This window comes from Carettochelys insculpta, chromosome 20, assembly GCF_033958435.1.
Source record: "Carettochelys insculpta isolate YL-2023 chromosome 20, ASM3395843v1, whole genome shotgun sequence".
Lineage (NCBI taxonomy): Eukaryota > Metazoa > Chordata > Testudines > Carettochelyidae > Carettochelys > Carettochelys insculpta.
The window spans coordinates 24,024,966-24,045,922 of NC_134156.1; the positions used below are offsets into that span (position 1 = coordinate 24,024,966).

The 20,957-nt window shown below is 62.0% G+C and overlaps 1 protein-coding gene across 1 annotated transcript; it reads left to right on the forward strand.

Moving 5' to 3' along the window:
- The first annotated feature begins 9,846 nt into the window (after positions 1–9,846).
- Positions 9,847–18,787, forward strand: GPR142 (G protein-coupled receptor 142). Its single transcript, XM_075015026.1, has 5 exons — positions 9,847–9,859; positions 11,446–11,539; positions 13,360–13,410; positions 14,732–14,889; positions 17,895–18,787. Exons 1-5 carry the CDS (start codon positions 9,847–9,849, stop codon positions 18,785–18,787), a joined length of 1,209 nt encoding a protein of 402 aa, XP_074871127.1.
- Positions 18,788–20,957: the final 2,170 nt, after the last annotated feature.

Consider the following 20,957-nt stretch of genomic DNA (forward strand, 5'->3'; position numbering starts at 1 on the left):
GTCCCTCCAGGACCCCACCAGACCCACGCCCGCTCCCAGGCAGGCCCCAGGGCCGTTTGTAGCCCTGCCCAGCTTTTATTCCACCCCAGGGCTGCTCTCATGCTGGTTCTTTCACATGTATGATTCTGCCCATTTTACAGGTGGAGGGAATGAGACCCGGCGCACCACAGTGACGGACCGAGGTCACACAGGGACACGGGTGCCTAGCTGGTACCTCATCAACAAGGACAGCCTTCCTCCCTGGAGCTCCCCCCACCTTGCTCCGCTGCCCAGCCCAGCCCAGCCCAGCCCAGCCTGCTTTGGCTGGCAGTCACATGGCACTGGGGCTATGGGGCATGGAGGGAGCAGAGACACTCAGCAGCTTCGACTCACAGCAGCCACACCCCCCCGGGGCTCTGCTCGGACAGCCGCTGTGACCTTCACGGTGCCCGAGCTGCCAGCTGGGGCCAGAGCTGCGGTGGGGGGGCATCGACCGTTCCCGTGTAGCGAGTGGCTGTCGGGCTGATGGGATCCGAGCTGGCAGCTGCTGCTGTGCTGCTTTTGTGCGAAGCTGCTGAGCGAGGTGGAACTGCTGCCCGGCTACTGTGCACTTCACAGCCGGCTCCGCCGCTCGCTCCTCCCCAGCCTGGCAGCCCTCCAGCCTTCTCCGGCTCAGTGACAGCAGACAAAGGAGCCTTGGCCAGCCCCCTGGCTTCTCACCCGCCACGCAGAGCAAGCCCAATGACCTTGCCAGGCTGCTCTCGGTTCCCCAGCCCGGGGGCCAGCCAGTAGCTTGCACAAGGCTCCAACTTTTCAGGGAGTCCTGAGCCTGCGGCAGGTGACCTGGCTGGCCCCGTGCTGTAGCTCGTGATGGGGTTCAGGGGCCCCCCAAGCTCTGCACCCCGTCCGCAGGCAGGAGTGACTCTCACTCAGCAGGAGAACAGCGGTTTTATTAGCCGACAGGACACAGCATCGTACAGAAGAGTCAGTGCAGCAGGCGGGGACAGCCAGTCCCATCCATGCTGGGGAGAGGAGGCCCCACGGGGCCCCCTGGAGCCAGGGCCTGGCCCCCTCCCCATCTCTCTCTCTCTCCCAGCCCAGACTCACTGCTTCCTAACTCCCAGTTCCAATTCAAACCCCGCAGGCTCCACCTCCCCCTTTGTCTGCAGCCCAGAGGTGTCACCTGGTCCACTCGGTTACCCTCAGCAGAAGCCCCCCCCACCCTCTGTGAGACACACACATACACACCCCTATCCCCCACTACATCACACAGCTATGCTCCTGCCACCCTGCGACACCCTGCGGCCCTGCTACTGGGCTCCACCCCAGAGGCAGCCGAGTGTGTGGGAAGCAGGGCACACGGGGGGGGAAGCTGCAGGCACAAGGCCTTGTTGCATTTACACCACTCTGTAACGCACACGCAGGCTGAGGGGGGAATTAACTCACTGTACGGCTTTGCCAGTGGCTTGGTTTCCAACCAGAAAGCCTGGTGCCAACGGGACCCATCTGGAGTCCTGGCAGAAATATTGCCTGGACACCAAGAGTCTGGTTACTGCCTGCTCTGGCTCTGCCGGCCTGCCTCCTGCAGCCTGGGCAGGGATGGCAAAAGTCAGGGACAGAGCGTGGGAGGGGGCAGGTCAACAGCCCCTGCCTCAGCAGCCTCTTCTCAGCTGGGGTCCCCTCCTACCTGCCTTTCGGGGGCAGGCTGCTCTGAGTCCCAGTGGAAGCGGGTGGGGAGCAAGTGGCTGGCGCTGCGATGTCTGGTTTTCAGGACCTGGAAACTCGGTAACCCAGCCTCTGCTGGAGGGGCTGGCAGATGTCCCGTGACTGGGGTTTTATACTGGGCACAGGCCATTTATTGTGTCTGTCTTATCCCCAGCCCTAACCCCAACCAGCGCGAGGTGTCGCATGAAAGCTGGGGATGCTCTGAAGCTCCGTATGCTGCTTCTATGGCTGTGTCAGGTGCGTAGGTGAAGTTAAAGAGCTTAGCTCTGAAGTGGGGTGTATGGGGTGTCCAGGGAGGGGTAGCTCCTCTGGTGTGGGGACTTGTTCTGTCTCCGCAGAGGCAGTTCATGCACCTTTGGTCCCCACCTGGCACCCAGCTCTCACCTGCGGCTCCAAGAAGCTGTAGCAGGCAGCGGCCACACCCCGCTAAACGGCTTCAACCGGCAGGCTAAACCAGGTGAGGGGAGCTGGCAGGTCTGAAACCTCTGGTGAGATAGGGAATTGCCTGCCCCAGCATGCAAAGTCGGCCCCGGCGGACTGGGCAGATGAGATCAACAGCAAAATGCAACGACCAGGGAGGCGGTTCTGCAGCGCTCTGTGGGGAGCGAAGGGCACAGCAAGGCAGCAAAGCCAGCACGGCCATCCATGGCAGCCGAGGAAGTCCCAGCCGTGACGACTTTTCATAGCACTGGAACCAGGCTGCTGAGGTCACGAGCGGAACTTCCCCTGTGCAGCGGCTTTTCCACTTTAAACATTCTCCCGCGCGGGTCCTTTGCCCACAGCGCTGTAGCTGTGTTAGCAGCGCTTCAGCGCTCAGTAAGCTTCACAAAAGGAAGTGTGAACTCAGCCCCAGCCAGGACACTGGGCTAAACGATGAGGTGGAAACCAGGTGCTCAAAGGCTGCACCTACATCCCAGAGGCTTGGGACCTGTCAGGTGAAATTGGAAGCCAAGGCATCACCCAGCCTGTTGGGAAACCCGGCTGACAGCCCCCAGCAATGTCATTGACAGACAGACACATTTTTTTACAGACATAATTTTTATACTATAATTAGAATGACATCAGCGGCCAAAAGTGAAAAGTAACCGGTGCCATTCATACGTCACAAGACCAACATGCTACTGAGCTCACTTTCCTTTGGCTAGTCAGGTTGCCCATGTGCTGACGCTCGCTCAGTGGGATAATGTAGATGATAATGTCATGTGGGTCACGTTACATCACCTCGATCCTTGAGCTAAATAAGTAAGTAAAACCTCCAATTTCCACTGCTCCACAGTAAAATGGCTGAAGAAGCGCAGAAGAAATTTAATTGCTATAGAATAATTGCTGTTTTTTTAAATTTTATTGCACATTTACAAATTTACGGACGCCTCCATTTTTTACGGACTTTAGGGACATGTCCAATTTCAGCTGATATTTTTCGGACTGTCTGTAAATTTACTGATGGTTGGCAACTCTGCATGTAAACAACTGGGATGTGCTAGCAAAACCAGCAACCAATGGCATTTTGCCATAGCGGCTCACCTGGGCCAAGTGACTTCTGACCTGCAAGGGCCTGATGGGAAGAAGAAAGGGCTTTGTCCCTGGACGCAAGAGAGAACCGTGGTGTGGACTTAGCAGCGTCCATCGTGGACTGGATCCTGCTTCTCTCTTCTGGGGCCTGTCTCCAAGGGTCCGTGTCCCAGCATGTTGATCCCAGCAGGCCAGATCTACAATTCTCCAGTAACTTAAGGTATGTGATCTGGAATGGCCTGTCAGAGAATCAGTATATAACATCCCCGGCCTGTATCAATAACTGAAACTAATATATGTAAACTATCACTTCCCCAGTTTTTCTCTCCGACCCTGTTCTTTCTTTCTTTTTATTAATAAATCTTCAGATGTTTAGATCTAAAGGATTTAGGGTAAGCATGTTGATTTGGGTAAGATCCAAGTATATACTGACCAGGGACTGGGGTTGGACCCTCTGCGGCCCGGAAGTATCTGTGTGGAGTTGGTGAAACGTTGAAGAACCTCTCAGCTGTTTGGGGTTGTTGGTCTGGGCTGGCACAGCAGCTGGGAAGTTGGGGGGTTTGCTTGTGTGGCTTCTGGCTGGCCAGTGGGGCTGGCAGAGGTGCTTTTGTGGCTGGTTGGATTTGCTTAGTGAGAAGGAAATCCCAGCCTGGGGCTGTAAGTGGCCCAGATTTTAAACAAAGCTACCCTGAATTGATTTCTCCAGCTGTGCTCAGAAACCCCGTCCTATTACACCCGCCCACTGCCTGAGGGGTTTGCAGAAGCTGCCATGCACAGGGCTGCATACCCAAACTCGCCTGGGTAATTGCTGGGCCTCAGCTGTGCCTTGCTGATGCAGGGGTGCCCCCGATGTGAAACGCAGGAGCCCTGGGCCGTGGCAGAGGGATGCAGGGGAGAGGTTATCAGGCGGTGATAACTCGTTGATCGGCGTTGCAGCCACTTTGCCCCAAAGCTGCCGAGTAAACGATCATCAGTAAGGTTCTGATTTGCCGGTTATGATGGTGTCATTTCAGAGCCTGTGTCATCTTTGCTCGTGGAAATATGAACAGGAGCGGTGCACCTGTATTCCAGACGCTGGCTTTGGAGTAACACACACACAGGAGCCAGCCAGCACGTCAGTTCGATCGGCCCAGCGAGAACCAGTCCATGGACAATGATGGTACCAAGTACACTGTTCTGCAAACCTCTGATCTGGAATCATAGAACACGAGAACTGGAAGGGACCTCGGCAACACCCACTTAAACCGCAGGCCCTGGCAGCTGCCTGCAAAGAACTGAGACGGGCCTGGCCAGGGGACTGGCCCATGGACCTCCACCCTCCATCGGGGGGTGGGGGTCGATTTACCTACAGCAGAACAATGAGATTCCTCTCAAACGGCAAAGGCCTTGGGAACATCTGTCTCCATTGTGTCTCCAGTCCAGCTTCTCGCCTCCGAAGGGGCTTGTCTACAAACTGCAGCTCCAGTTAAAGGCCCGAAGGACCCATCCCAGCTGCGGACTTATTCCACAGACTTGACTTAAGCCAGCAGTTTATTCTGCCTCTGCTACAAGCCTGTGGCAAGGGCTGGGCCATTGGTGTGAGGAATTTGATTCCTTTAATGCTTTTCTCTTCTGCAAATCCCCCGTTAGCTTTTTGGTTCTAAAGGACTGGCCCAGCGGGTTTGTGGGACTCAGATCTGAGCTCTAAAGCTGAGCCAGGAGCGCGGCTGGTCCTTCAGGGCTGGAAGAAGCTGTTTCCGCTAGTGGTTGGTTTTCACGGCCTCTCGTCTCTCGCCGGAGCGTTGCAGGTGGTGGCACAGATGAACCGGAGTGTCTGAGGGAACTGCGGGTGTGATTCTTGTTAGGCAGCGTGGTGAACAGAGGTGATTTTTGCCCCTGGTTTGGTGCCTTTGAGTGGAGGACCCCGGCGTCCGAGTAACTGATTCTCTCAGTCGTGTCTCCCCAGAAGCTCTGGGGACAGCGGGTTGCTGGCTTTTTGTGGCATGTGGCTGGCTGTGCTCGCCGATTGAGGTGCGGCCCAGAACTCAGCCCACGGCGGCGAGGCCCAGCCGCACGCTCCCATTGGGCTCTGGAGCCTGGTGAGCGAAAGGGGCCCAGCCCTGGCTGTTTGTTCCCACTTGGGGTCGCAGCCGGCTGTCCCAGTTGGCTCTAAACCAATTCCTCGGCAGACTGCACGCCCAGGCCTTGCCACTGGCATCTGACCTGGCTTCCAGCCGCACCCCTGGAGCACTCGCTGCAGCCCGCCCTGGGGTCTAGCTCAGGCCAAAGGGAAACCCGATTCTGTACCCTGGTTCTGCTCTGACCCCGCTGGGTCCAGAATGCTGCTCCAACCCCGGACAAGGAGCCCTGCTGGAGCCCATGAGCTGCTGCTCTCAGAGGTCTGCCAGGGGGTGAGAGCATGCCGGGGAGGCTCAGGGAGCCCAGTCCAGGGAGACCTCACCTCCAACATGCTGGGTCTGTCTGCAAGGGAGCCCCACGCACCAGACAGCTCCCAGCCTAGGCTGTGCGGGAAGGTGGGACCCCAGGGCAGAAGATGGAGGGGCTGTGGCGTCCTGCTCTGGGGGGCACAGCCCCCGGGCCCCCCTGCTGTCTTGGCGCTCGCCATTGCAGAGCACGCCGCATGAACGCCCAGTAGCCCGGCGGGGCTGGAGGGCAGAGGTTTTGCTGGCACAGACAGTGACCCCCTTCCTGAGCCGCTGGCTGCCCCTGGGGTGGGGCTTGCTAGGTCACGAGACCCCTCTCAGCAGCTGCAGGAGGCTGGATCGTCAGCTCCGAGCCCCAGCACCTGGCGTGGCCTCCTCTAGCGACTGGTCTGGAGGATAAGAGCCTACTGCCGCTGCCAGCTCACAGGGTCACTGCTCTGGCTGCGCCCGCAGAAGGCTCCAGCGTAAGTCTCCTGGCGGTTGCGCTTTGGAGGCGTCTGCCCTGGGCACGGTGCGGCTGGAAATGTGCTGAGTTCAAAGGCAGGGCTGGACCAGCAGCCCTTGTTACACTTATAAGAAGCACCCGGGATCTTTTCAGAGGGACAAGGCAAGAACGCTGCATTTATTGAGAATACAGCACCGTTACATTACATACGCGCACACACACACACACATCTTGTGGTTGCTTAGAGTTACCCACGGCTGCTCACTCGAATCCATTGGCCAGGTTAGAGGTGAGTGGGGAGCCAGGTTCTGTTGATCCGGATCAGTGCTCCGAGGTTGACCAGACGAGAGAGGAACCCAGCTCTGTGGCGGGGCACACGTCTTTTATAGCTCTTAGTCCACACTCCTGGCTCTGTCCCGGGCACAAGGAGTCACCAGTCAATGCCAGACGGGTCTGAGCCTTTCCCACTGCCCAGGTTTCTGTGTGACTCCTCAGCCACAGATGGGACTTAATCCTCCTCTCCAGGAGCTAGATGGACCTTTGGGCTGACCCATTGTGGCCGTCCTTACGTCCGTATGCTCCCTGGCTCAGGGTGGAGCGCTTGCGAGGTCACCCGGCTGAGCCTGACCTGCAGGGCAGTGCTCACATGTGCCCACCAGGGGGCACCTTGGCACCAGCGCCTGTGCCCACCTGTGCTCAGCAGGTGTGGCCAGGGAGCAGGTGCTGGGGGATGGGGATGCTGCCAGTCCCCCAGTGCCAGCCAGGCAGTGAGGCTCTGTGGACCATGCAGCAGGAACAGTGCGGGGAAGTCAGGGCCACAGCTGCACCCTAAGGAGAACAGGGGTCCCGCCAGGCTAAGCCCATGTCCCAGGGCAAGGCGCCGGTGTGGGGCTCCCTGGGGCCAGGCCACTCGAGGAGCCCAGGTAGGGCCAGGCTGCGTCTAACACCCCAGGTACGTGAGCCTGGTGCTCTTGCTCGCCGCATGGCGCTGAGCGTCGCAGTCGTGCTAAACCGCACGTTCCAGCAGCTGCCTTTGTGGTCCAGGGCTCAGGCTGGAGATAAGCTCTGGACGTCAACAAGTGGGAAGTGCTAATTCAGAGCAAACATGCCTAGGCTTCCTGGTGGCGCCTGCCTGGCGTGTGCTCCCAGGAGCCCTCCCCACACAGCCCCAGCCCTCTTCGTGGCACCCCGCCCCCCGCCATTCCTGCAGCAGGACTCCGTGAGATCCCCCATTTCCCAAAGCAGGGCCAGCTGTGGGCCCTACGGGGCTATTTCGTGGCTTGGTTCCGGAGGGTGATGAACGGGAAATAGCCCCACTGGGTCAGACCAATGGGCCGGGATCCTGTCGTCCGGCTGCGGCCAGGGCCAGGTGCCCCAGAGAGAATGAGTGGGATGGCGCAATTCCCTGTTGTCAGGGCTCGTGTCCCCAAATGCCACTGGCAGCCTGGTGGGACCTTACTGGAGTTTTGCAATAAATATAAAGCCCTTTCTGTAGTGTCTGGTGAAAGCTGGTGATTCACTGAACCTGGTTGTGGTGCTCATATGTCTGTGCCCTGTCTGTAGGCGAAGGTGTGGATGTTGGCTCCACAGCTGTATTAGAACTGCTTTAGGGCCGAGGATCGCAATGGAAGGCGTGGTCATACCCAGCCAGGGAGATGGGCTAAATTAAAGACTCAGACTTCAGTCCTGCCTGACCAATCTGATTAGCTTCTGTGAGGAGGTAACAGGCTCTGTGGACATCGGGAAGTCAATGGATGTGATATACCCAGACTTTAGCAAAGCTTTTGTTACAGTCTCCTACAACATTCTTGCCCATAAGTTAAGGAAGTAGGGATTGGATAAATAGACTGTAAGATGGACAGAAAGTTGGCTTGATGGTGGGGCCCAATGGGTAGAGATCATTGGCTCTATGTCTGGTTGGCAGTCAGTTTCAAGTGGAGTGCCCCAAGGATCAGTTCTAGGGCTGATACTGTTCAACATCTTTATTAATGACCTGGATGAGGGGATGGATTGCACCCTCAGCAAATTTGCAGATGACGCTAATCTAGAGGGTCAGGCAGAGGCATTGGAGGGTAGGGATTGGGTCCAGAGTGACCTAGACAAATTGGAGACTTGGGCCAAAAGAAATCTGATGAGGTTCAACAAGGAGACGTGCAGAGTCCTGCACATGGGATGGAAGAATCCCAAGCACTGCTACAGGCTGGGGACCAACTGGCTTAGTAGCAGTGCAGCAGGAAAGGTCCTGGGGATTACAGAGGATGGGAAGCTGGATATGAATCAACAATGTGCCCTTGCAGCCAAGAAGGCTAACGGCATATTGGAGTGCATCAGGAGAAGCATTTCCAGCAGATCTAGAGAGGTTATTGTTTCCCTCTACTCACCACTGGTGAGGCCTCATCTGGAGCATTGCGTCCAGTTCTGGGCCCCCCAGTAAAGAAAGGATGTGGATGCATTGGAGAGGGTCCAGCAGAGGGAAATGGAAGTGATGAGGGGGCTGGAGTGCATGACCTGTGAGGAGAGGCTGAGGGATTTGGGGTCATTTAGTTTGCAGAAGAGAAGAGTGAGGGGCGATTTAATAGCAGCCTTCAACTTCCTGAAGGGACCTCTGAAGAGGATGGAGGGAGGCTGTTCTCGGTGGTGACAGATGGCAGAACAAGGAGCGATGGTCTGAAGTTACAGAGGGGGAGGTGTAGGTTCGATATTAGGAAGAACTATTTCCCCAGGAGGCAGGTGAAGCACTGGAATGTGTTACCGAGACAGATGGTGGATTCTCCATCCCTAGAGGTTTTTAAGTCCTGGCTTGATGAAGTCCTGGCTGGGATGATTCAGTTGGGGTTGACCCTGCTTGAGGCAGGGGCCTGGACTTGATGACCTCCTGAGGTCCCTTCCAGCCCTGGGAGTCTATGATTCTACGATCCACTCTCATGAATTTATCTGAGACACGTCATCTGGGCCAGTGCCAATGAATGGCAGGAGGCCCCAGAGAAGCATGGCCAGGTGACCTGATCAGGTGATTTGCCATTGCCTACCTGACCAGAAGCAGAGATCTTCCCTCCAGGCAGCAAGTCGCTGAAGATGACCCTGGCTGTGGCCATCTTGTCTTTTAGTCTTGCGACCTCCGTTCTCAGCCTCCATCATGGCAGCAGTTTGCAAGAACGTCTCTGCCATGAGCTAAGCATGGACTGGGGATCTGTCCCTCAGAGGACATATTTTCAAAGACTTTCAGGACAGCAGCTTTTACCACCAGCTGCAGCCTGAATTAACAGCCACCTTGGCTGACGTAGGTAATTTAACCAGCTTAACAATTTCTCGCCCTATTCTTTCTCACTAAACCTTTAGATGGTAATCCACAGGGTCGGTGTGGGTAAGAGCTAGGTACATATTGACCTGGGACTGTGGCTGGTCCCCATGGGGCTGGAAGGGTCTGTGTGGATTTGATGAACTAGGTTTTCACCTGATTAAGGATGGGGGCTGCTTTGGGCATGGGAACTGCTGGAGAATCGGTGGGGTTTGCTGGTGTAAACCCTTGCCAGTCAGGAGAGCAGCAGGGGTGCTTGTAGCTGGTGCGATTTGCCTCCCCGAGGAGGAGACCCCATGTGGGCTGTACATGGCCTGGGTGTAAGCAGTTGGCCCAGATTTGGTTCCCTTAGCAGTGCCCAGGAAACCTCCTGTGTATTATAACCTGTCCTCGGGAACCAGAGCTCCTGGCATTTAAACCTGGTTCTGCATCTGCTGCGCTCAGGGCCCAGCCTCTCCCGGTACATGGGGGACGCAGGTACGGACAGATGGGCACGACGGGCTTGTGAGGTCTTTGCTGACCCTCGGCCTTTGAGGCGGGATCAGCGCCCGAGCACGCACGCTGCTGGGTGGGGGCTGCGCGTCGGAGAGCAAACAGGGTCACGCTGGATTCCTGCATTGCCTGGGAGCGCCAGGCACGGCGCCCTCCCCACCTGCTCTTTGCAGGCTAATGGCCCAGCTGGCATTTGCCGCTGGCTCATTTAACAGCCCGCCGGCAAAACAACAGCTTGGCGGATGGCTGCCGCTGGCTGGAGCACTGCCAGCCGTGGGTCGTAAGCTGGGTCCCCACTGGGGGCTGGGGATCTGGGTGCATCGGGCCAGGCCCCCCATTAAGCCCAAGGACGCAGCCAAGCAGCTTGTTTGGGGGCCATCTGGGATGGGAGTCGCCTCCCCCTCATCAGGGCTGGGCTGGGCTGGACCCTGCCGGCATGCAGCACCCTAGGGCGCAGGCCAGTCACCCCATGCTGGCCCGTCTGGCTCTGCAGCAGCAGCAGGGGGCATGAGGCGTCACTGTGGGGACAGAGAGGGGAGCCCCAGGACAAGGCAACACCAGACGCCGTGCCCTGGGAGCACGCAGGTATGGCCGACGTGGCACCGGCTAACCTGTGCCCCATGCCCATCCTGTTGGGGGCAGTCCACAGGCCTATCCCTGGAGCCACAGCAGGAGACACCAGCCCAGCCTGGAAGTGCTGGGAGGGGGCAGGCAGAGGGATTGACTCTTCTGCCCAGCCAGGGAGGGTGATGTCCCTGGCCTGGGTTTGAGGGCCCCTGGGGAGCTGCTTACCTGCAGCCTGGAAGATTCCAGCATCTCCTGTTCCTATGGCAACTGCCTCCAGGCTGGACCACCCCTGCGGCAGCCCCTCCCCAGCCACGCACCAGCGGTGGGTCCTGTTTGTTTCACTGCAGGCCTAACAGCTGGGGCAGGGGAAGGGACGGCGGGCGAGGGGCAGGGGAGAGGCTGGTGCTGCAAGGACATTGTGTTTCCAGCTGGGATCTAGGCACATCCCTGGCGGGGATGACCCAGGCTGTCGGAACTGGACGGCATCACCCACAGGCCACACGACGAACTGGCTCTTTAGAGAACTGCCGAGCAAATTCCAGCGTGAACTCTCCTTTTCCTCCCGCCTGCCTCAGCCCCAGCAGGGCAGGGAAGCAGCGTTAGCCCTGTTTTGCAGATGGTTAAACTGAGGCACGGCAAGAGGAAGCCACACACCTGAACACCCCTCCCCCAGAAGATGCAGCGCATTTGGAACCCAAGAGTCCGGATGCACCGTTCCCTCTCTACCCGTTGCACCTGCCGGCCCCGCTCGCCGCACCAAATACAGCCGGCTAACTGGACCCTTCCCATCCGCCTGGTAAGAGGCCAGCCTGGTGGGACACCCACGCGGTTGCGCTGTCCCGTTGGTTTGCAGCTGGAGAGGGACAGGTGAAGGAAAGCGGCTGGCTCTGGGCTGTGCCGGACGAGGGGCTGGCTGCTGAGGCACAAAGCCCTCCACGGCTCACTAGCAGCAGCCAGCTGTGCTCCAGCTTCCTGATTAACCAGCCCATTTCCTTGTGTGCCAGGCATGCTTGGCTCTGAACTCCCCCCGCCCACTCCCGCCAGCCTGGGCCCTGGTGCTGGGAGCCCAGTGCTGCCCGGCTGCTGGGCTGCTCTCAGGTCAGGGTTCCCTGGCTGGTGAGGGGAGGACAGAGCAGTGCCAGCTGGCCCTGGTCCCCCACAGGCTGCACGCCGGGGCGGTGGTGAGAGAGCCCAGGGGTTTGGACGCCCAGCTGAGTGCCTGGCCTGGCAGCCGGCCGGCTCTGGGGGATGGGAGCAGGGGAGGGAGCCATGGTGTGAGCACATCGCACTGGGCAGCCCCAGCCCAGGGACAGAGGCTTTGGGTCCAGGGCTCCTCAGCCCCGCACAAATCCTCGGGGGGGCCCAGGTTAAGGAGGCTCGTGGGAGGGAGCTGACAGACCAGGCCCCTGGCTGAGCACGAGGGGCACATAGTGAGTGCCTGGGAGCTGAGCTCCATGGGAGCCAGTGGCCCCTGCAGGTCCCACTCCAGGAAGAAAACCCCCTTCCCCAAGGTGGTCCTGGCACACCAGGGCCCCGGCTGGTCCCCAGCAAACCAGGGGGAGTGCTGACCCAAGCCTGGCCACAGGACAGCTGTGACCCTGGCTGGGCTCTGGACCTGGGCAGGATGGAGGGGTGTCCCTGGGTTTGCCCCCACGGGGATGGAGCTACGCTTGTGATTTGCTGACTCAGGGCCTGGGCCACCCAGGCAGGAGGGCCAGGCGCTGCCCGAGGGGGCCCCAGCCCCACAGCCCGAAGCAAAGGGCAGCATCTTGCACCTTAGCAGCAAGCGGCTGGGCTGACTCCATGAGAGCCAGGAGCCTGCCTGTCGAGCTGCCCCACCATGCTGAGCTGAGCCAGGGCCGGGCGCATTGCCGGGCGGGGCCGAGGACAGGTAGGTGGGGAGGGCCAGGACCTTGTGAGCACAGGGCCGGGCACAGGCCAAGGCAGGGAAAAGTGGCAAGTGTGAAGTGCTGCGATTTGTCACTCCAACAGCCACAATGACAACGGCAGCTTTCCCAGGGCCACGCACCCAGTGGGACCCTGATGCACACACCTACCGCGCAGGCCCAGCCCTGCAGCAAGGAAACACACACACACACACACACACACACTACGCCAGGTTCCTGCGCCCCTCGCTTTGCGGAAAGGGCTCTGCCTGCAGGGAGGCGCCTGTGGAGGGGGGGGCGGGGTATTCACGGCCAGGACAGGGCAGAGGGTTTGCAACAGCCAGCGCTCCCTGGGTTTAAAAAAATGAAAGAAAAGAGGCGCCGATACTCAGCCGGCCCCCACCCGCCCCACGCCAGTCCCACGGCTGGAGCTGCGGAGGTGCCAGGACTCAGTACCAGCAAATCCCGGCACAGAAAAGCACTGGCAATAACGGTTCGGATTCTTTTCCCTGCATGGCCCCCGTCTAACCCTCCAAGGCACCCAGGGGCTGTCAGCAGGGGCAGCTGCTGCATTCAGCAGGGCTCCGGCAGCACGCGGGTCCCCCACGCTGCTCTCTCTTCTGCACCTGCGACCTCCCGCCGGTTCTGCTTGGCCGTTTAATGCTAACTCGAGGTGGTTCGGCCCGAGGGCTGACGGCTGCTGTCCGGCCGTAGCACAAGGTACCACCTGGGCAGGTTTGTGCAGGGGTTGAGGGTGGGGTGGCCAGGCAGGAGCCCCAGGGCTGCTCTGAATTCAGCGAGGCGCAGAGGGCAGCTGCTGGTATTTTTAAGTCAGAACTGCAGGGCGCAGAGGCCCCAGGTCCCAGCAAGCACTGCAGCACCGGGTTGGTGCAGAGGTGGGATCGGTGTGAACACGCACAGCGTGCCCGGTTCCACACCAGCGCCCTGAGCTTGCCAGCTGGCGCGCACAGGGCAGGGCAGGGCCAGGCCCCCTGGTGTGGGTGTGCCAGCCGCCAGCTGTGCTCTCTGCAGGCTGAGCTGGCGAGGGGCCCCTGCGCCGCACGCCCAGCGCTCGCCCACCAGGTAGCGTGTGCCGGGGGGGGGCGGTGATCTTGCACACGAGTGCATGTGAGCCCACGCCTGAGTGCCCAAGGGAGGAGGGGGCAGGGGAGCCTCTGCAGGGCCACAGCACCCTTGGGAGTGGGGAAACCCGGGGACCTGGCTCAGGGCACTGCAGGAACTGATTCGTTCTCTGAGCGCAGCCAGACTCCCCCTCCCCATGGGGCTCTGCAGGCCCTCACCCATGGGGGGCACGGGGGGCTGGGGACAAGCCAAGCAGCCTGGCCGCCCTGGCACCTGGGGCCACCTGCCCAGCCCCTGGCCAGGGCGGTGCTGCTCCCTGGCTAGCCCACACCCCGCTGGAAACGTTCACTCCGGGCCTGGCTCCCCAGGCCCCTGCCTGCCCCCCAGGGCTCCCTCCCCTGGCCATTAGCTCGCCCACACACCACTGCCCCCGCCCCAGCAGGGCTCCTCCAGCTGCTGCGGAGGCTGGCTGCTGGGTGCTCGTTCCCTGGCGACGGGGCAGGGCTGAGATGCCTGGGCGTGCTCGCAGGGGGCAGAGCTCGGTGGGGACAGCTCTCTGGGCAGCGGGAGGCCAGCACCAGAGCCCGGGGCCAGCCACCGCTCAGAGGCACTAAGGTAGGAGCCCAGTGTGGGGCCCCCAGATCCAGGGAGTGAGTCTGGGGGTGCTGGAGACCCAGGAGAAGCTGTTTGGCAAGAGCCACGGGCAGGAGGTCAGCCAGCGAGGCTGGGGCAGAGAGAGGCCAAGAGGGGCCCTGGACATACAGCCAGGGCTGGAGACCAGAACCCCACCCTGCCAGAGTCTGGCGCCAGAAGGGCCCTAGAGATGGCGAGTGGGTCCCCAGCTACAGGCCCTGGGGTGCAGGAGGGACGACGCAGTTCCATCCCCAGATCTATCTGTCCATCTGTCCGTCCCCACTCAGCCCTGCACTCTGTCTGTCCATCCGTCTGTCCCCACACAGCCCTGCACTCTGTCTGTCCATCCATCTGTCCTCACACAGCCCTGCACTCTGTGCTTGCCCACGTGCTCCAGCCCGTTACACCTTGCAGCCGATCCTGCCAGCCCCACATGCGCCCATCTATCTCTACCCCCACCCCACAACCCCCATTTTTGCCAACGTCCTTCCCCCCTCCCGACGCCCAGCCCTGGGCTCCCCCTCCGCTCGGCCGGTGCCCCTCACTCTCATTCCTGCCAGCCCAGCCCTGTCCGGAGGGGCCTGGGGTGCTCTGCCATGTGAGGGGCATTGCTGGGGCCTGGCCGCCACCCCACACTGGCTCTCCCAGCACTTGAGCCCGGCACCCAGTGTCCCTCTTCCCCCCACAGCTGCCGATGGTGGAGAGAAATGGCCCTTCTGCCCAACAGCACAGCCTGGGCCTGGGCGAGCCACTCCGAGTCCCTGGTGTGGGAGGAACAGCTGCCCTGCCTGGGGCAGATCATCCCCCTCGTCTACTACAGCGTCCTGCTGGGCCTGGGGCTGCCAGGTGAGGCTGAGCTGGAGGAGGGGCTCCCTTGCCCCATGGGGCCGAGTGCTGCTCCAGGACCCAGCCGCCCCCTCATCCTAGCGAGGCTGCCTAGCCTGGGGCGTTCCCAGGGGCCAGGCGGTGAGGGTCCCAGACTCATGCGGGTCCCTTCCTGGGGCCGGGCAGTGAGGGTCCCAGGCTCACGCGGGGCCCTTCCCAGGGTGTTCCTAGGGGCCGGGCGGTGAGGGTCCCCGGCTCACGCGGGTCCCTTCCTGGGGCATTCCTGGGGCCGGGCGGTGAGGGTCCCCGGCTCACGCGGGTCCCTTCCTGGGGCATTCCTGGGGCCGGACGGTGAGGGTCCCGGGCTCACGCAGGGCCCTTCCCGGGGCGTTCCCAAGGGCCGGGCAGTGAGGGTCCCATGCTCACATGGGGACTTTCCCGGGGCGTTCCCAGGGGCCGGGCGGTGAGGGTCCCGGGCTCACATGGGGTCCTTCCCGGGGCGTTCCCAGGGGCCGGGCGGTGAGGGTCCCGGGCTCACGCAGGGCCCTTCCCGGGGCGTTCCCAAGGGCCGGGCAGTGAGGGTCCCATGCTCACATGGGGACTTTCCCGGGGCGTTCCCAGGGGCCGGGCGGTGAGGGTCCCGGGCTCACGCGGGGGCCTTCAGGCGGCGGCTGTGGCCATCGCATGGTGCCCTTGCCCAAGGGGCTGCCCTCCTGTGAGTGGCACCAGGGCCCTGGTTACCCCAGGACACAGCCATGGCCAGGACAGAGCCCCTGCCCCTTAGCCCGCACAGCCCATCTCGGCACCCTCTGGCGGCCAGTGGGTCCCTGACGCCCCTTGCACCCAAAGGCCCTTCTGCTGCAGTGGGGCGGGGCTGCTGCCGGGGCGCGTTGCATTCAGGGTTCCCCAGCCTCAGCGGGCCGGGCCGGCAGGCGGCAAGTCAGGACGTTATGGGGGCTTTGCCGCATGTTGTGCCCAGTTGAACCCGTTGGTTCCGTCTGAACTAACTCAAAGGGGCCCATTGGTGAAAGACCCATTGAAAGTGCTGGCGAGTGGGGGGGCAGGGACACCTCCGTGTCCCTCTCCCCCCGCTCCTCTGCCCGCCGGTGGGACCCCCGCCCCCGGTGATAGGAGTCTGGTAGTGCAATGCTGGGCCCGCTCTACCGGCTCCCACGTCCCCCTGCAGGGAGTGGGGAGCCAGGAGGGACCCAGGGCTGGGAGCCGGCGCCTCTCCTGGTTTGCTGGGGCTGGCTCAGAGGCAAGTGGGTGCGGCAAGGCCGGTGTGTGGTGATAACCTCTGCCAGCCATGCGGGGGCACCCTCAGCCTTGCAGGTCTCTGAGAGCGCCCGGGGGAGCCGGGAGCTCCTGGCGGGAGGAGCTGATGGGACAGGACAGAATGTGGCAAAGCCCCTGCTGTGAACTCCCCTCCCACCCGCAAACCGAGTTCTCTCTGCCAGCACCACCCGGCTGTGCCAGCCCCCCCAGCACCACCCGGCTGTGCCAGCCCGATCCCCAGCAGCACCCGGCTGTGCCAGCCCGATCCCCAGCAGCACCCGGCTGTGCCAGCCCCCTCCAGCACCATCCGGCTGTGCCAGCCCCCCCAGCACCACCCAGCTGTGCCAGCCCGATCCCCAGCACCATCCGGCTGTGCCAGCCCCCCCAGCACCACCCGGCTGTGCCAGCCCGATCCCCAGCACCACCCGGCTGTGCCAGCCCCCTCCAGCACCACCCAGCTGTGCCAGCCCGATCCCCAGCACCACCCGGCTGTGCCAGCCCCCTCCAGCACCACCCAGCTGTGCCAGCCCCCTCCAGCACCACCCAGCTGTGCCAGCCCGATCCCCAGCACCACCCGGCTGTGCCAGCCCCCTCCAGCACCACCCAGCTGTGCCAGCCCGATCCCCAGCAGCACCCGGCTGTGCCAGCCCCCTCCAGCACCACCCAGCTGTGCCAGCCCCCTCCAGCACCACCCGGCTGTGCCAGCCCGATCCCCAGCACCATCCGGCTGTGCCAGCCCGATCCCCAGCAGCACCCGGCTGTGCCAGCCCCCTCCAGCACCACCCAGCTGTGCCAGCCCGATCCCCAGCACCACCCAGCTGTGCCAGCCCGATCCCCAGCACCCCCAGCTGCTCCCTGGGCTACCCAAACACGCCAGCTGCAGCCACCTGGGTCCCAGACCGAGGGCTGCTGGCAGAGGTGCGGGCCAGGCCCCGGGGCACTGGCGAGAGGCTGCTGCCAGCTGGGAGTGCTGGCCTGGCCTTAGCACTGCTGCGAGCCCCCTGAGCTGGTTGGGAGGGTTGAGTGAGGGTTAGTGTGTGGGACGCACCTGGAACTGACACTCAGAGACCAGCTGCAGTGGAGCTGGAGGGAGTTGGGGTTCAGAGCCCCCTTCCCGTCTGACCGGAGGAGCTGGGGGGGGCAGCCGAGCCCTGTGGGGAGAAAGAAGTTCGCTGGAACAGGCTGGTGCTGGCGCTGGTAAAGTCCAGCCCTGTGGCCTGGCAGAGAAACAAAACAAACACCCCAGAAAGGGGAACCGAAACTGCTGACACTGGGGTCCCTGGGGCTGACGCTCAGCTGCAGAGACCTGGCCCAGGCTGTGAATGCGCCTGGCCTCGGGGCGGTCAGAGCCTGGCACCGTGCGGGCACACCCCCCCCCAGCGCAGGCTGTGCCTGCTGTCAGGAACCCACAGCGCCCAGAGCTATTCACCTGCAGACATGCCCAGCAGGGCGGTATTCATCACTGCCCACCGCAGCCGCCAGCCCAGCAGCAGCCACGAACCCCAGGCCCCAGCACCCCCTCCCCGGGACTGCCCCATCGCAGTGCCGGACTCAGGATGCGGGCGCAGAGGGTGCGGGCTCGGCTCTGCATGGCACACAGTCACTTTGCCAGCAGTACCCTCCCAGGTGAGGTCTCCAGGGCGGGTGTTCGGGGCAGCCGCTGCACGGCGCCGTGGGGCCAGCTGGCCGCAGCCGTCCGCTCCACGCTGGGCACTCGCCTTCAGCCTCTTGCTGCCCTCTGTGCCCCCCAGTTAACATCCTGACGGCCGTCGCCCTGTCCCGCCTGGCCACCCGCACGAAGAGATCGTCCTACTGGTACCTGCTGGCCCTGACGGCCTCCGACATCCTCACCCAGGTCATCATCGTCTTCCTGGGCTTCCTGCTGCAGCCCGCCCTCCTGGCCAGCCGGCTGCCCCATGCCTTCGCCCACGCCGCCAACGTGCTCCAGTTCGCCACCAACCACGCCTCCATCTGGGTGACCGTGCTGCTGACGGCCGACCGCTACGTGGCACTGTGCCACCCACTGCGGTACCGCGCGCTCTCCTACCCCGCCCGCACCCGCAGGACCATCGCCGCCGTCTTCGGCACGGCCCTGGCCACCGGGATCCCCTTCTACTGGTGGCTGGACCTGAGGTGCGAGGCCCAGCCGCCCACCGCCGTCAGCAAGGCCCTCAAGTGGCTGCACTGCTTCACCATGTACTTCGTCCCCTGCAGCATCTTCCTGGCCATCAACTCCGTCATCGTCTGCAGGCTCAGGAGAGGGAGCCGGGTGGACGGGCGCCGGCGGCGCGTGGGCAAGACCATCGCCAGGCTGACGGCCGTCACTGGCGTCTTCACCGTGCTGTGGGCCCCCCGCACGTTCGTGATCCTCTTCCACCTCCACACAGGCCCCGCCAGCCGGGACTGGAGGGTGCACATGGCGCTGAACCTGGCCAACATGATTGCCATGCTCAACACCACCGTCAACTCCTTCTTCTACTGCTGCGTCAGCAAGACCTTCCGCCGCACGGCCGGCGAGGTGCTCCGCCCCTGCTGGCCCTTCTGCACCGGCCCCGGCCCCAGCCCCAGCCGGCGGCCTGCCACCAGAGGCTTCCTGTGCTCGGCTCAGACGCCGCCGGGGCTGCTGGAGAGCATGGCCCTTTAGGGCAACCTGGCCAAGGGGTCCTGCTCTCCCGTGCCGGGGCTGGGGTTCCCGGTCAGTGGGATGGGCAGCCTGGACAGAATCGTAGGCTGCTAGAGCTGGAGGAGAGCTCAGGAGGTCATCAAGTCCAGCCTCCTGCTCAGAGCAGGAACAGCCCCAACTAAACCATCCCAGCCAGGACCTTGTCAAGGTGGAACTTGAAAACCTCTAAGGATGGAGATTCCACCACCTCTCTGGGCAACGCATTCCAGCGCTTCCCCACCCGCCTGGGGAAATAGTGTTTCCTAATATCCAACCTGCACCTGCCCCCTGTAACTTCAGACCATTTCTCCTTGTTCTGCCATCCCTCACCTCTGAGAACAGCCTCTCTCCATTGTCTGTAGAGCCCCCCTTCAGGAAGTTGAAGGCTGCTATCAAATCGCCCCTCACACTGCTCTTCTGCACACTACATAACCCCAGATCCTTCAGCCTCTCCTCAAAGGTCATGTGCTCCAGACCCCTCATCAGTTCGGCTGCCCTCCGCTGGACTCTCCAATGCGTCCACACCCTTTTTGTAAGGGGGACCCACTGCCTCTCATGCCCTCACATCCCGGGCTCCCAGGGACTTGGGCAGATGGTGTGATGGAGTGGGGGATACCTGTGTGTACATGAGTGGCTCACAGAGGGTGGGGGTCTCCTGCTGACGGTAACCTTGACGACCAGGTAACACCTTTGTACTGGAGACAAAGGAGGAGGTGGAGCCTGAGGGGTTTGAATTGGAACTGGGAGTTGGGAAGCAGTTGGTCTTGGGGGAGAAAGAGCGAGACCAAGGAGGGGGCCAGGCCCCAGCTCTGGGGGCCCCTCGGGGCCTCCTCTCCCCAGCATGGATGGGACTGGCTGTCCCTGCCTGCTGCACTGACTCCTCTGTATGACGCTGTGTCCTGTCGGCTAATAAACCCGCTGTTCTCCTGCTGAGTGCAAGTCCCTCCTGCCTGCAGATGGGGTGCAGAGTTTGGGGGACCCTGAACCCCATCACAGATGGCAAGAGGGGGCAAAAGGCAGCCAGGGCAAGGTGGTGGGGAGGAGGCAGCCGGCGCTAACTGGTGTGGCCCAGATACCAGCTGGTCCATTGGCCCCAACCGAGCAGGAACCCCCAGACCTGGTGGTCTGACTTGAGGCAGCTGTGACTGTTGCGGACTCCTGTTATGACTGCGGGAGGGAGCTGGGGCAGCCCAATCGTGTGCCAAGCACCAGGCCCAGTGCCCTAGACTGCTCCGCCCTTGGCCGTTCTCCCACAAGGTCTGCCTGGGACCTCCATGGGGAGCCTTCTCCATGCCGGGGCCCAGAGAGTGGAGACACGCGGCTCTCTGGGCGTGCTAAGCCCTTGCTTCCCACGGGCAGTTCTGCTGTTGTTACACGTATCCCAGGGCGTTTGATTGTCAGGTGGGTTAGCTGAGAGGCCGTGGAACTGAAGGACATGCCTGGAGTTCCTGGCACTGCCGGGCCCAGCTGTGTGACATTATTGGATTTTGGGATGAACCTGCAAAACATTGTTGCAACCCCTGCCCTGGGTTGGCACCGAATCCTGGGCACAGTGGGCCAACGGAGCTGTGTACTGGCAGCTGGTGAGTTGCCGGTTCTATTTGCAGTTACAAGTTTGGGCTCGGCACTCACATTTGAAGTGTTAGTTTCCGGGCTACCTCGCCAGGAGGCGCAGGGAGGTACTGCGACGGTCCCAAGCCAGATGATGCAGTATGGGACAAAGGGCCATCTCAGGTGCCAACCAACAGCTGAGGACTTGGCAGGAGCTGGCAGATGGCCTGAAAAGGACTTGGACGGGGACCTGCTCACGCAACAGGCTCCATGCGGGACGTCCTTCCACCCAGGGAGAACAAGGGCTTTCCCGCCACGGGGGCGAGGGGCGAACGGGGCCCAAGGGCGCCTCCATTTGTCTCTCCTCTCCCTCTCCCAACCTCAGAAGCATCTTTGCCACGAGCCGAGCGTGGAAGAATCACTGCCCCGGCCTCACTGGGGACGTGCGCCCGAGACCTCTAAGCCAGCAGCCTGCCCCAGGGGCTTGGTGGCTGGTGCGTGGAATCCGATCATGGTCACGACTTTATTCTCCCCGTGGCCTCTCTTTCTTCTTACTGCCAAACCCTTCGGTGTTAGCTCTGGGGGCCCGGCCCGGCTGCCT

Excerpts from the sequence above, each read along its gene's own strand:
- GPR142 (XM_075015026.1), top strand. Across the intron at positions 11,540-13,359 it reads GGCTGCTGGGCTGCTCTCAG|GCTGAGCTGGCGAGGGGCCC; the intron begins GTCAGGGTTCCC and ends TGCTCTCTGCAG. Across the intron at positions 13,411-14,731 it reads GCCCAGCGCTCGCCCACCAG|CTGCCGATGGTGGAGAGAAA; the intron begins GTAGCGTGTGCC and ends TTCCCCCCACAG.